The sequence below is a fragment of the Eptesicus fuscus genome, chromosome 5 (genome assembly GCF_027574615.1).
Source record: "Eptesicus fuscus isolate TK198812 chromosome 5, DD_ASM_mEF_20220401, whole genome shotgun sequence".
Taxonomy (NCBI): Eukaryota; Metazoa; Chordata; class Mammalia; order Chiroptera; family Vespertilionidae; genus Eptesicus; species Eptesicus fuscus.
Genome location: NC_072477.1, coordinates 34,797,044 through 34,810,584, shown reverse-complemented (window position 1 = coordinate 34,810,584; position 13,541 = coordinate 34,797,044). Strand labels below are relative to the sequence as shown.

Here is a 13,541-nt window from a genome sequence, read left to right as displayed (position 1 = left end):
TCTCATTCATGATTGAACACATATTTTGTATTAAAATTAATAGTCACAATTGAAGAAACAATGGTTTATTTTTCTAATCAAGTGACTAAGCTCCTGAATCATAAGGCCTCAACAAATGTTGCATCTTACATTTTGATTGGACAATAAGACCTTCTATTTTGATTATCCCTGGTAAATAGCAATTTTGTTTCTCCACTGGTTTCCATTTGCCAAACAGTCATGACAGATGGTTAACATGGTGGCTACTGCTTTCAGGGGATTCTATCAGATGGAGCCTCACTTCCAGTGCAAAGCTATTGGCAACTTTTCAGGCAAAGTCCAGCCATCAGGACGTCTCTATCGTGGCTGGCCAAGGAGTCCTGCTTTGGCTGCCAGGGCTTCATTCTGCTGAATATGATATTCCTGAAATCTCATGGATATTCTTTGCGTCATTTTTAAATATTTCTGTAAGCAATGTTCTGAACAGGTGGTCTAGAAATAAAATAAAAAGAAAGAAGATGGAAGAGGCAACACAGAAATATTAATTTGAAAAAAAAAACAAAACATGTATTCTAAAAGACCAACCAGTAGGTACTTTTCTTTGAATATATCTGAGAATTAAATGGTATTAAGTAGCAGATGACCATAGCTTTCAACTGTTAACCCTTTGCACTCGCTTGCTTTTTTCTCGATTCCTTTATTCTACTCAGGATTTAATTTTTTAAATACCCCAGATTTTACAAAGCGCGGCAGTAGAATAAAAAACTGGAGTTTCTTTTCATACAAACTTATTTATTTGGATTTTTTTATATTTCAAATTATTGATACATTCAAAGAGTATAAAAAGAGCTGCTACCGATGCTAACCGTGTCGAGTCACACTCGACATCCGAGTGCAAGAGGTTAATACAAGAGGTATTACATTTTGATACCTATGGGTCTCTAGGCACTAAAAACAATAGTAAGTCCCAACTATCTGGACTAGATTTTCTGCAGGTGTGTTTTAATATTAACTGAAAGCCCACATTCCCATCCCCTTATTCTGATTATTAAAATGTAGGCCCAGTACAACTTTGTTCCTTTTTAATGAGAAATTCCATTCTTAATATTAAGTTAATTCTTAACCTTTTACTTTTTTCCAGTAAGAATATTACACTTAGCATCTATCAAACTTTGTCATTTATTTAACAAGTACTTATTCATTGCTGGTTAAAAGTTAAGATCTTGGCATGAATGTTTTCAGTATTCTTCCACTGGAAGAAGTTATTTCACTTTCAGCCAATATATAAATGTTTTGATGAGCAGATTAAAAGTTGTAACTTCTAATAGGATTGGGTTTTGAGAGTCTACCTATGCAATATGAGTGACCAAATTCAAGCTCTAGTTTTTCCAAAGTTACCCTGAATTCTCAGGGTCAGATAGAAAAGCCATGTCAAGTTTCTCTAGCTAGGTCATCTTAATTGAAAGCTAATTACTAAGACTTTGTAATGGAACAATAACTCAGCAAGCCCCAGGCATCTTCTCTAGAAAAGTCTGCCTTGACTCAATGTGACTATCATTAAATTTGTCATCACTAAACTCAACGTTACAGGTCCTTGGCTGCTTTAGTTCCTCCAAGCAATGGAGCATAAAAGGGGGGCAAAATTCCTGTAACAACTAGGAACAAGCAAAATGCTTAGGGGGACTGCATTTAAGTTGCTGATCACAAGCTTAGAGAATTTTTAGTGGGTACACTTTTCATACCTCTTCAGGTTTTACTTCTCTTGTTGTGAAGTCTTTAACACAGTCCAAAAAGCAGGTTTCTGTAAGTTTATTGTAGGTTCCAAGAAATTCTTTAAACTATAAACAAATAAGGTGTTTTTAAAAAACAAATAAGGTGTTAATATTTGGTGTTTTAGAAAACTTGATTTATTGTTGCAAGTATTACAGAAGTCCCTTCCTCCCCATCACTGACCTTCTCTCCACCCTGCTCCTGCCCCCTCCCCAGGTCTTCCCAGCATTAATGTCTGTCCATGGGCTATGCATATCTATACTAATAAAACGGTAATATGCTAATTAGACTGGGTTGACCGGACATCTTCTGGACATCTGACTTCCTTCCAGACAAAGCCATGGTGGTGGTGGTGGGGGGACAAGGCAGAGGCGATTAGGGGCGATCAGGCTGGCAGGGGAGCCAGCAGTTAGGGGTGAGATCTGGCTGGCAAGGGGGAGCAAGCAGTTGGGGGCAAGATCAGGCTGGTGGGGGAGCAAGCAGTTAGGGGTGAGATCAGGCCGGTGAGGGGGAGCAAGCAGTTAGGGGTGAGATCAGGCTGGTGGGGGAGCAAGCAGTTAGGGGTGAGATCAGGCCGGTGGGGGGAGCAAGCAGTTAGGGGTGAGATCAGGCTGGTGGGGGAGTAAGCAGTTAGAGGTGAGATCAGGCTGGTGGGGGAGCAAGCAGTTAGGGGGTGATCAGGCCAGTGAGTGGGGGGCAAGCAGTTAGGGGTGAGATCAGGCTGGTGGGGGAGCAAGCAGTTAGAGGTGAGATCAGGCTGGTGGGGGAGCAAGCAGTTAGGGGTGATCAGGCCAGTGAGGGGGAGCAAGCAGTTAGGGGTGAGATCAGGCTGGTGGGGGAGCAAGCAGTTAGGGGTGAGATCAGGCTGGTGGGGGAGCAAGCAGTTAGGGGTGAGATCAGGCCGGTGGGGGGAGCAAGCAGTTAGGGGTGAGATCAGGCCGGTGGGGGGAGCAAGCAGTTAGAGGTGAGATCAGGCCGGTGGGGGGAGCAAGCAGTTAGGGGGTGATCAGGCCGATGAGGGGTAGCAAGCAGTTAGAGGTGAGATCAGGCTGGCAGGGGAGCAAGCAGTTAGGGGTGAGATCAGGCTGGCAAGGGGGAGCAAGCAGTTAGGGGTGAGATCAGGCCGGCTTGGGGGAGCAAGCAGTTAGGGGGTGATCAGGCCAGCAGGGGAGGGCAGTTGGGGGCGATCAGGCTGGCAGGGGAGTGGTTAGGCAGTGATCAGGCAGGCAGGCAGGAGAGCAGTTAGAAGCCAGCGGTCCCGGATTGTGAGAAGGATGTCAAGGGGTCCCAGATTGGAGAGGGTACAGGCTGGGCTGAGTGACACCCACCTGCCCCCACCATGCGTGAATTTCGTGCACCAGGCCTCTAGTAGGTATATAAGTTCACTGGTTAATATTTGGCTTTTAAAACAAAAATGGTCTGAAACTTAACTGAAGTTTGTACTTTAGGTGAAATGTCCTGTAATATTTGAAATCAAACTTTTGCTAACATAAATGGGTATACTATGATCTATGTAATATGAGCTACAAAATATAGTCAGATTTTCTCACTGAATACTCTTTTCCTGGATTACCAGAAAAATAAATATTAATTTAATATCCAATTTTGGAAATGAAATATAAACCATTATTTTGTGAGATCACTGACATGGTTGCATTCAACAGTACCTTAAAATTTTTGCCAAATGCCTTTTCCTTAATTATAATACCTTACCTGTTTTATCTGGTCAGATTCTGGAATTTGTGCAGCCATATTCTTTCGGTACCTTTATTAGTCACCTGATTTAAAAATAAAAAACGTTTGTCAAACTATAAACAAATATTTTATTTAAAAAATGTTTTTTATTGATTTTAGAGAGAGAGGAAGGGAGAGGGAGAAAGAAACATTGGTGTGAGAAACATCACTTGATCATCTGCTTCCTGTATACTCCCTACTGGGAACTGAGCCCAAAACCTGGGCATAAGCCCTGATTGGGAATTGAACCAGCGAATTTTTGGTACATGGGACGATGCTCAATCAACTGAGCTACATGGGCTATAAATAAATGTTTTAGGCTACTTGAAGAGTTAGGTAATCAAAACAAGAATAGTTTCTGAAATAGAACTAAAACAAGTCTACCTGAAATAACACATTATTCACATTTTATCAATTTCTCACCATGTATGTAATTACATGCCACTCCCCAATTTCCCACATCATTAATGACAATAGAACCATAAAGCTTAGATTTTAAAAAAATATATATTTTATTGATTTTTTATAGAGAGGAAGGGAGAGGGATAGAGAGTTAGAAACATTGATGAAAGAGAAACATCGATCAGCTGCCTCCTGCACACCCCCTACTGGGGATGTGCTCGCAACCAAGGTACATGCCCTTGACCGGAATTGAACCTGGGACCTTTCAGTCCGAAGGCTGACGCTCTATCCACTGAGCCAAACTGGTTAGGGCAAAGCTTAGATTTTTTAATGCTATTACCTATGGGACCTAAAGACCCTGTCTATCTAAATCTTTAGTGGGTTACTTTTTTTTGTTTTTTTGTTAATACTCACCTGAGGATATTTTTTCAATTGATTTTGAGAGAGAGTAGAAGGGAGGGTGGAGTGGGAGGGGGGAGAGAAAGAGAGAGAGAGAGAGAGATCAGTGTGAGAGAGAGACACATTGATTGGTCTCCTCCCCCACAGGCTGGGGATAGAAATCTGCAACCCAGGTACAAGTGTGCCCTTGAGTGGGAATTGAACCAGAGACCCTTCTGTCCAAGGGCCTACACTCTAACCACTGAGTGGCTAAATCTCTAGTTTTAAGATGATTTGTCCTGCTACTTTGCAAAAAAGCTACTTATTAAAGTCCCATTCCTAGTAGGATTTTTTTTAAGGAATCTGAAATTTATTTTTTATTTTTTAGTTAATCCTCACCTGAGGATATTTTTCCATTGATTTTTAGGGAGAGTGGAAGAGAGAGGGAAAGACAGAAACATCGATGTGAGAGAAACATTGATTGGTTGCTTCCTGCACCAGTCCTGACCAGGGTTCGGGCTGGGGAGGAGCCTGGAACCAAGGCTCGGAATTGAACCTTGATTGGAATTGAACCCGGGAACCTTTGGTCCACAGGCCGACGCTCTATCCACTGAGCCAAACCAGCTAGGGCCCCAGAAGGATTCTAAGGGAAACCAAGAGATCTCTGTTGTCTTCTGTAAGTACTTAAGTTAACTATTCCATTGGTTGCTAATGTAACTTTGACCTGTGCTACTAATGATCCTTTTACCTTCTCTATGCAAATGGAGAGTACTATTAATTAACAAAACACCATCCTAACTTATAAATCAATAACCCAAATGAAAGATATTCAGAGTTCCAATATAATTTAAAAGGAAATTATAGGAATTGTGAAGTCTGAAATTCAAAAAGGGCAATCACTGTAACAGAAACTTCTAAACATATGACACTTATGATCTAACTTGGGGACAACATAGAAGTGAAGATAAGGAAGTCAAAAGCCTTTCTGAATTCCTGGGATTTTCACAGATCCTAAATGCAGGGCCCTGGCTTAGTTAATCCAGGTATAAGAATGTATCACATTATTTATTCTATCTGGCTAGTTCTAAAATGGAAGAACATCTCGTATAAAAGATTTGTATAAAATAAGACTGTTTAAAACAGAAATTAAACAGCATGTAAAGAATAAGCAAATACATGCCGAAACCGGTTTGGCTCAGTGGATAGAGCGTCGGTCTGCGGACTGGGGGGTCCCAGGTTCGATTCCGGTCAAGGGCATGTACCTTGGTTGCGGGCACATCCCCGGTGGGGGGTGTGCAGGAGGCAGCTGGTCGATGTTTCTCTCTCATCGATGTTTCTAGCTCTCTGTCCCTCTCCTTTCCTCTCTGTAAAAAGTCAATAAAATATATTTAAAAAAAAAAAAAGAATAAGCAAATACAATCTTGTACACTGTAGACTAAATGAAATTTAAAAAAAATGTATTTTATTGATTTTTTACAGAGAGGAAAGGAGAGGGATAGAGAGTTAGGAACATCGATGAGAGAGAAACATCGATCAGCTGCCTCCTGCACACCTCCTACTGGGGATGTGCCCGCAACCAAGGTACATGCCCTTGACCGGAATTCGAACCTGGGACCCTTCAGTCCCCAGGCCGACGCTCTATCCACTGAGCCAAACCGGTTAGGGCCTAAATGAATTTTTATGTATTATATTTAGCTTTGAATTTCCTAATAACCAATGCAAAAAAGGTAAACTGGATGTGTAAGTCATTCTTATTGACTCATTATTTGAAGTGGCTCTGTAAAGCATGATGTTTTCATGAAACTAGGAAATTCAAAGTGCTATTATCATGAAAAAAAATTAACATTCTCATTTGATTAATGAATATAATTGATGGTAATTCCATTCTAGTATTTCCAACCGTGTATACACCTTCTACTCTTTTGCATTTATTCTTCTTTCCTCTTTTTTTTTTTTTTAATATCCTATAAGTTAGTGAAGATACAATCCATACTTATAGAACATTTCACCCAATACCACAGAAGACACATTTTTAACAAGTGCCCACTGAAGCAATATCCTTGGTCATAAAACTAGCCTCAACAAATTTAAAATAATTTAAATCATTCTAAGTGTGATCTCTGACCACAGATGAATCAAGTTAGAAATGATTAACAGAAAGAGAACAGGCAAATTTCCAAACATCTGGAAAATAAACAATAAATTTCTAAATAATGCATGGGTCAAAGAGGAAGTTTCAAGGGGGGGAAAATCAGTGAACTGAATGAACTGAAAATACAACATATCAAAATTTGTGTTAACAGAGCTATATCAGTGCCAAGAGAACAATTTATAGCATTAAATTCATATATTAGAAAAGAAGAAACCTCTCAAATCAAAAATCTAAACTCTTACCTAAAGCACCTAGAAAAGGAGCAAAATAAACCCAAAGCATGTAGACGGAAATAATAGAGCAGAAATAATAAAAATGAATACATAAGCCTTGGCTGATGTGGCTCAGTTGGTTGAGTGTCGTTCCACGCACTGAGAGGTTGCCTGTTCGATACCCAGTCAGGGCATATGCCCGGTTGCAGGCTCAATGTACAGTAGGGGGCATGCAGGAGGCAGCTGATCCATGTTTCTAGCTCATCAATGTTTCTCTCTCTCTCTAAAATCAATAAAAATATACTTAAAAAAAATGAAAACTTAAAAGCAGAAAACAATAATCAATAAAACAAAGAGTTGGTTCTTTAAAAAGACTATCATTACCAGAAATGAAACTGTGTATCACCATAGACCATGCAGATGTCAAAAGTTTAACGAATTTACTATTATCCTGATATCAAAACCAGATAAAGGCAGTACATAAAACTAGAGAAATATCCCTCATAAAATAGACCTATAGGTCCTTAACAAAGTAATAGCAGATTGGTATTACTCTGCTGACTATCCTCTACTTGCCCTTTAGGATACCTAACTCATGGTGACAAATGATGGTTATTTGATAAGACATAGATAAGAAGTGCCCCAATGGTGTTGGTATGAATCTTCTTTATTTATAATTATTTTCTTGGCATTATCTTTTTTTAATATATTTTTATTGATTTCAGAGAGGAAGGGAGAGGGAGAGATAGAAACATTAATGATGAGAGAGAATCAGTGACTGGCTGCCTACTGGGGTTTGAACCCGAAACCCAGGCATGCGTCCGTGACAGGAATCGAACCCGGGATCCTTCAGTCCACAGGCTAACGCTCTATCCACTGGGCCAAACCATCTAGGGCTTCTTGGCATTATCTTTTAATGTAAAGTTCTTAATATTATACTGTATATCTCCTTAAAATGAAATAAAGTTTTATATTATAAAAGTAAAGTAATATAATCTATTTCTTGAGAATTTGGAAAATAAAAGAGAAATACTTTACTCAAAAACCACTAAATTAACATTATGGTTTCCTTTTCTCTAGAATCATTCAATTATAAACTTTTCAAATATTGTCCCAGACCTACAATTGAACTCAAGAGCTAACAGTCAGAAATTTTCTCAAGTCTGCCTAAATCTCTAAAGCTCTTCTCTATAGTAATAAAGGCATACCTTTTTATTGTGCTTTGCTTTATTGCGTATTTTTTTTACAAATTGAAGACAAGACCCTCCACCAGCAAAAAGAATATGACTCCCTTATTGCAGTGGTTTAGAACTGAACCCGCAATCTCTGAAGTGTATCTGTATCAAGATCATGGTATACGTAATTGTAGGCAACTGTTCCTAGGAAATACTGAAGGTGATTGATTTGCAAATTTACCTGCTATCTGGTGTCTCTAAAGTCTTTCAGCCTTCTCTTTTGCAGTTATTTAATCATAAATTATGCTGATTGACAAACTCCAATAAGCCAAGCAAATCACTGACAGTGAAAACAGGCAGCAGCAATGTGGCTGCCCTTTTATTTGGTCCTAGTTTCCAGATATTACAGCAAATGTTTGTTATTATAGAGGCAAACATCCACTGAGGAGTTACCTTTCAATTATACCCCTGAGACCTGGAGATGGAGGGAAGGGATAAGAGTTCCAGAATCTCTGACTTAGGTCTTGGGAATGATACAGCAATGCTATTTTTTTTGCCAAACACAAATATATCATAAAACCAGGTAACTTAAGAGTAAAGGGAGATCTTAGCAGTCATCAAGCTCAAACCTTTTCTGATGCATGAATTTCCTTTCTGTTCTGGAAAAGCAGTTGTCCAACTTTTGCTTGAATGTCTCCAGTGAGGCCTTATTTCTTATCTGAAAAAAATGATGGGATTACAATGACTAGGGAGACCTCTTCAAGCTCTAATAGTTTATTTGAGAAATCTAAACTTCTGTTGGCTAAGTCATTTTAAAAAAAGCCTCTTCCTTAGATTTATTGTAATCATTTTGCAACATATACAGATATGGAATCATTATATTGTACATCTGAAACTAACAATGTTACATAGAAAGAAAAAAGCCTCTTCCTTTTCAGTATGTGAAATTTAGTTTCCGAATTCTGAGGTTACAAGTCTTTAGCATATGTTATTATATATATTTTAAAAATAACATAACATTCTGCCCTGGCCAGGTGGCTCAGTTGGTTGGAGAATGGTCCCATGCATCAAAAGGTTACATACCATCACCTCTGTGGTATTCTCCCAAAAATGGATGATTTGACTCTGATCATGAGGGAATAATTGGGAAAAGCCACCATAAGGGACAATTTTTAAAACCAGAGGTCTTAAAAAAAAAAAAAGTCATGCCTGTCCTGTGTGGCTCAATGTTTTCAGCATTGAATCAGGTCAAGGTTCAATTCCTGGTCAGGGCACATGCCTGGGTTGTGGACTTGATCCCCAGTAGGGGGCGTGCAGGAGGCAGTTGATCAATGATTCTCATCACTGATGATTCTCTCTCTCTGAAATCAATCAATAAAAAAGGTCATAAAGAAAAGTGGTAGAGGGCTGTTCTAGATTAGGACACTAAAGGGTCATGACAACTAAACAGTGTGTGAACTTCGAATCCTGAATTAAAAAGAAACATTTTTGAGTTAAAAAAGACATTCTGGGGATATGTTATCATTTTAGGTGTAATAATCTTATCCTGGCTATGTAACAGATTGTTCTTAAGGTGATTCATGCTGAAGAAATTAGAGTTAAAGGTCATGATGTCTGCAACTTACTTGCAAATGGTTCAGCAAAAGAGTACGGTATCTATGTATATAGAGAGTGGAAAAGAGACAGCAAATAAGTAAAAATGTTAACAATATTATAACAATCAAAAAAGAACAACAATCTTGTGAGCCCTACTTTTTGTTCCAGGGCTATCAGTGTCTTTTATTTGATAGGTCAGATGTTTAAATTGATCTGAACTAACTTGTTTGGTTGGTAGGCTTTAACAGGACTCTACCACATGTCCCTTTACTTGATTATCGGCAGCAGGTTTAGTAAGTTAATGTCTGATTAAATGGCAACTCATTAATCAGAGCAAAAAATTCTGGCTATACCACACCACTCCCACAAAAATTCTTTTGAATGATGACTGTCTATTGCTTTCGGGTTTAAAGGTTGGCCTTCAAGACTTAAAGCATAATCCGCTGAGCGCTGGACTAGATGGGGGGAGGGGTGCCAAGACTACTTGGGTTTCAACCCAATTCAACTTGTAATGACTGCTTATGGTCACACTTTAGAGACTGGAGGGGAAAGGTTACTTTATTTCACATCTAAGTTACATTTAGAAAATAAGGGAGTTAAATCATCTCCAAAGCTCTGACATTGTCACTTTATCTTTTAATTTTCCCGAAAACAAATTGTGAACGAGCAGGTACTACCTGTGAGCCCAGTAATGAAGAGGGAAATGTAACTGGAATAAGCCATAATTTGCAAAGAATAATTAAAAGGTTCTTCAAAGCCAAGACCCTTAGGTCCCTTTTAATTCTAGGATTTCTCCTATGAAAGCTGAGCTGTAAAAATAATAATAATAAAAAGTGTTATTTAGCTTTTACATCAGATTACATTGTTTGGCTTTGATTAATCTTTTTTCCTAAAGCCTCTAGTAATGCGTAAAGGGAAACGTCTAAGTAGTGCGTCCTTGAATATTAGCAGATCAGATAAAGGTGTTGGGCCTGGTTTTGTGTCCAGGGAGGATTGCTCAGTTAAAGGGGGGTCTGCTGCCTGTTAGCTCAAGGTCAAGGCGTGGATGCCATGCCTTACCGCCTCTCTCTGTCTCAGAACAAGACCCCGACTGCTCAAGCCCAGTTTGGTGTGCCTCGGAGCCTCAAATTACGACCCTCGCCCAAGTGACACGGACGTCAGGCAGGTCTCAAACCCGCCCTGGGAAAGCAGGACCCGCTGCCGGGCTCCGCAGCCCCCCGCAGCCCACGAAGATACGGCGGCCTCATTCAGAGACCCACCGCCTTTCCGGAGCGTAGCCTGCCGCCCCCCGCCCGGGAACCCGGGATTCTGAGGGCAGAGAAGGAGATCATACTTAAGCACAGGCTCTCGCTTCCGACAACAGTGCGAGGCTGGGGGGACTGCGCTGCCAGTCGAGTCCGGGGGCGGAGGGTCGGGGTCACGGCGGGTGCCGCCGCCGCCGCTGGATGCAGAACACGTGGGAGCGGTGATGTCAAATAGCCCTTAGACCCTTGGACGCCGATTCGTTAGGACGAGGGGAACTTGAAAGAAAAAAACCGATATGACCCTACAACTTTGAAATCCTCTGAGAATTAATTTTTGTGATTGTCTCCTTTAGACAATGCTTCCTATTCCTGATTTCCTCGCCACTAACTAACCCGAATCTGCCGAAACTGTTTGAAAGACTTAATTTACTTTGCGTCCCTAACGGTCTCCAGGAGCTACGCTGTAAACATTCCCTAATGAGTGCGAGTGGTACTACCAGTTAGTTCGGGAGCGCTGCAGGTGTTCAATGAGTCTCTCGGGTTTTATCCAACATTTTAAATCCTTTGGGGCAATGTACTGCCTTAAAACAATTCACAGCTGTTTTAAGCCTTTTACGTTGGGCGTTTGTTTCCACCCGGAAAGGGACGGAGGAGCACCCGGGAGCATTTAGCCTTTTGGTTGGCTGTTTTGGACACTATTCTAGGCGCGCATGCGTGTTGTACCTCAGGGAGGGCCGGGCTTACAAGGAAGTGGGTGTTGACCCGCGGGCAACTGAAGGTGTTGTCTGGTTAGACCTGCGGCTGTGAGGCTGCCCGGCGTTCTGGAGACTCGGAGGCGTGAGGTTAGGTGTCCGGCGTTTGCAACTGGAGGGATGTGTAAGACTCATTGGCTGAATAATGCTATTAAGCTTCTTACGTGGGGAATTAAAAAAAAAAAAAAGCATTTGGGTTTTACCTGCTTGCCTCCCTCCGCCCAGCAAATCTTAACTCCGCCTCTACTTCTGTTTGATTTTGTCTTGCCGACTCTCGGGCTGGAGAATGCACTGTTGTTATGGTTATTATTATGCTCCTGCAGTCGTTATCTTGTCATCTCCAGTTTAAGATTCCTGGCACGGTGCATTTGTAGACTGAGTGGGATTAATGGGTAAAAATGTTCTAGTCTTTAGGCTGCATTAAGTACCAAAATTAAAATTTCTAGCTTTGTGTTATAGTCTGTTTAGACGTTGTTTAATTTAAAAGTTGATGACTGCATATTTCAGAATCACTTGAAATTCACGTTTTCTTTATCATACCCCCCCCGCGCTTCTTACCCCATCTCCTCCTCCCCAGTCTTCAAAGCGGTGAAAATTTTGTTCTGAAGTTTTATGGACCCAGAAGAAAGTTCTGCTATAGAATTTCGAGACTAGTTTTGTTGCCAGTAACATGAAAGGCCCCGAGTTTAGCCCGGAAAAGAAAAGAAGGATTAAAATACCAGCGAAGAGGCTTCGTGAGGTAGTTTCTCCACACCAGGGAGATAATTTGGCTTCGCTGAAAGACGAGTTGTCCCGTGTTCCTCCAGCGTTGTCTGCAAACAAACATCTTCCTTTTAGAACGGGGACTAGCTTGAATGGAACGTTACGTGGTATGTGATGCCACATAGTTTTTCAACTTTTGATTTTTGTAAATTTTAAGTCTTTTTTTATTGCATGTTTTTTTTGCGTGTGTGTTTCAAAATTTAGGGGATTTTTAATGTTTAAATCCACAAACGTGAGACATGTTTAGCTTGTACAGGTGTCAAAACCTGACTGTTCCGTGGGAAAATGGCGAGGCATAGCCTGCATCCAATAGTATTGAGTAGATAGAATGAATGAAACTGGAACATTTCCTATTGTGTTTTTTCTTTGTGTGGCTTTTGTATACTCTTCCAGTCCCATCTGTAATGGACATACTTAATTTGTATGCTGAGCTTATTTTTCACTGCTAGGGCTTTTTACCAAATACTCTACCTTCTGTTTGGATTATGATAGTCAGTTTGGCATAGTAGAAAAACACAACTTCTGCCATTTGATGGCTTTCATATTTTAATTCACTTAACCTGTATGGACCTCAGTGAAAATGAAGATAACATATGCTTTATCCAATTCATGGGTAATTGTAAGGATTAAGTTAATGGATATATGTGCAAAAACAAAAAAAAATGCTTTTATAATGTTGCTTTTTGGTTGGTACAGCATTTCATATGCCTGCTGTTAAATCGGGCTTTTATATTATATACATATTTTATTCATGGCAAGTGATTCTGCCCTAGTTTGTCCAAATCTAACAGAGTAATGATATACTTTAAACCATTTTATACTTATCTCACTTGCTTGTCAATATTGACCCATATTTTCCAAGATATGAGTTGTAAAATCTAATTTTTCTTAAGTTTTTTTTTGTTGTTGTTGTGTGAAATGTGGCTTCCAATTTAGGTCTTGCATTCATATGGAGTTTATATATACTAGTAGCTCTTGAGTCATGCCTGTACAGTTTCTACATGTAATGTTCTGATTTGAAAAATCACTAAAATTAATTTCTTTGTTTTGGTAGGTTCATCAGACTTAGCTTCGGCTAGAAATGATTACCAGCCTCCATTAGAAACCCCCCCTGTGTCAGAAAGTGTAAGCAAAAGGATTCTTAATTATGCTGATGTTGAAATTTTCAGTATTGTCAAATAATGTATTCTTAAATTATGTTTGATTAGCAGCAAGCCTTGTTTTTAAATTTCACTTACCAAGAGAAATGTTTGACATACAACAATTGTGATTTAAATAGTGTTTGAGACATTAACGAAAAAGCCTTCCATAGAATCAAAAATACCCATTAGTAAGATAATGACCTCGGAAAGAAATAGTGTAATTAAAAAAAAAAACAGCTCTGC

The 13,541-nt window shown here is 39.9% G+C and overlaps 2 protein-coding genes across 4 annotated transcripts in view; one reads left to right on the top strand and one right to left on the bottom strand.

Moving 5' to 3' along the window:
• Positions 1-49: 49 nt before the first annotated feature.
• On the bottom strand, positions 50-10,940 carry TIMM9 (translocase of inner mitochondrial membrane 9). Of its 2 annotated transcripts, XM_028141654.2 has the most exons (6): positions 10,732-10,940; positions 9,428-9,458; positions 8,432-8,520; positions 3,463-3,527; positions 1,722-1,817; positions 50-471 (listed from the first exon to the last, which is right to left on the bottom strand). In XM_028141654.2, exons 4-6 carry the CDS (start codon positions 3,499-3,501, stop codon positions 337-339), a joined length of 270 nt encoding a protein of 89 aa, XP_027997455.1. In that variant the 5' UTR covers positions 3,502-3,527; positions 8,432-8,520; positions 9,428-9,458; positions 10,732-10,940; the 3' UTR covers positions 50-336. The 2 variants fall into 2 exon arrangements, with proteins under 2 accessions (XP_027997455.1, XP_008137218.1); XM_008138996.3 differs by lacking the exon at positions 9,428-9,458 and having other exon boundaries at positions 10,732-10,913.
• Positions 10,941-11,460: 520 nt separating this feature from the next.
• The window catches only part of KIAA0586 (KIAA0586 ortholog), a 108,081-nt gene continuing 106,000 nt past the window's right edge, over positions 11,461-13,541 (top strand). The window contains exons 1-3 of one of the 2 annotated variants that reach the window (XM_054716020.1): positions 11,461-11,518; positions 11,972-12,263; positions 13,211-13,281. In XM_054716020.1, the coding sequence (XP_054571995.1) occupies positions 12,065-12,263; positions 13,211-13,281 (270 nt within the window). In that variant the 5' untranslated portion in view covers positions 11,461-11,518; positions 11,972-12,064. Of the gene's footprint in view, positions 11,519-11,965; positions 12,264-13,210; positions 13,282-13,541 lie in introns of those variants that run through there. The other variant, XM_054716021.1, reaches the window with a different exon arrangement.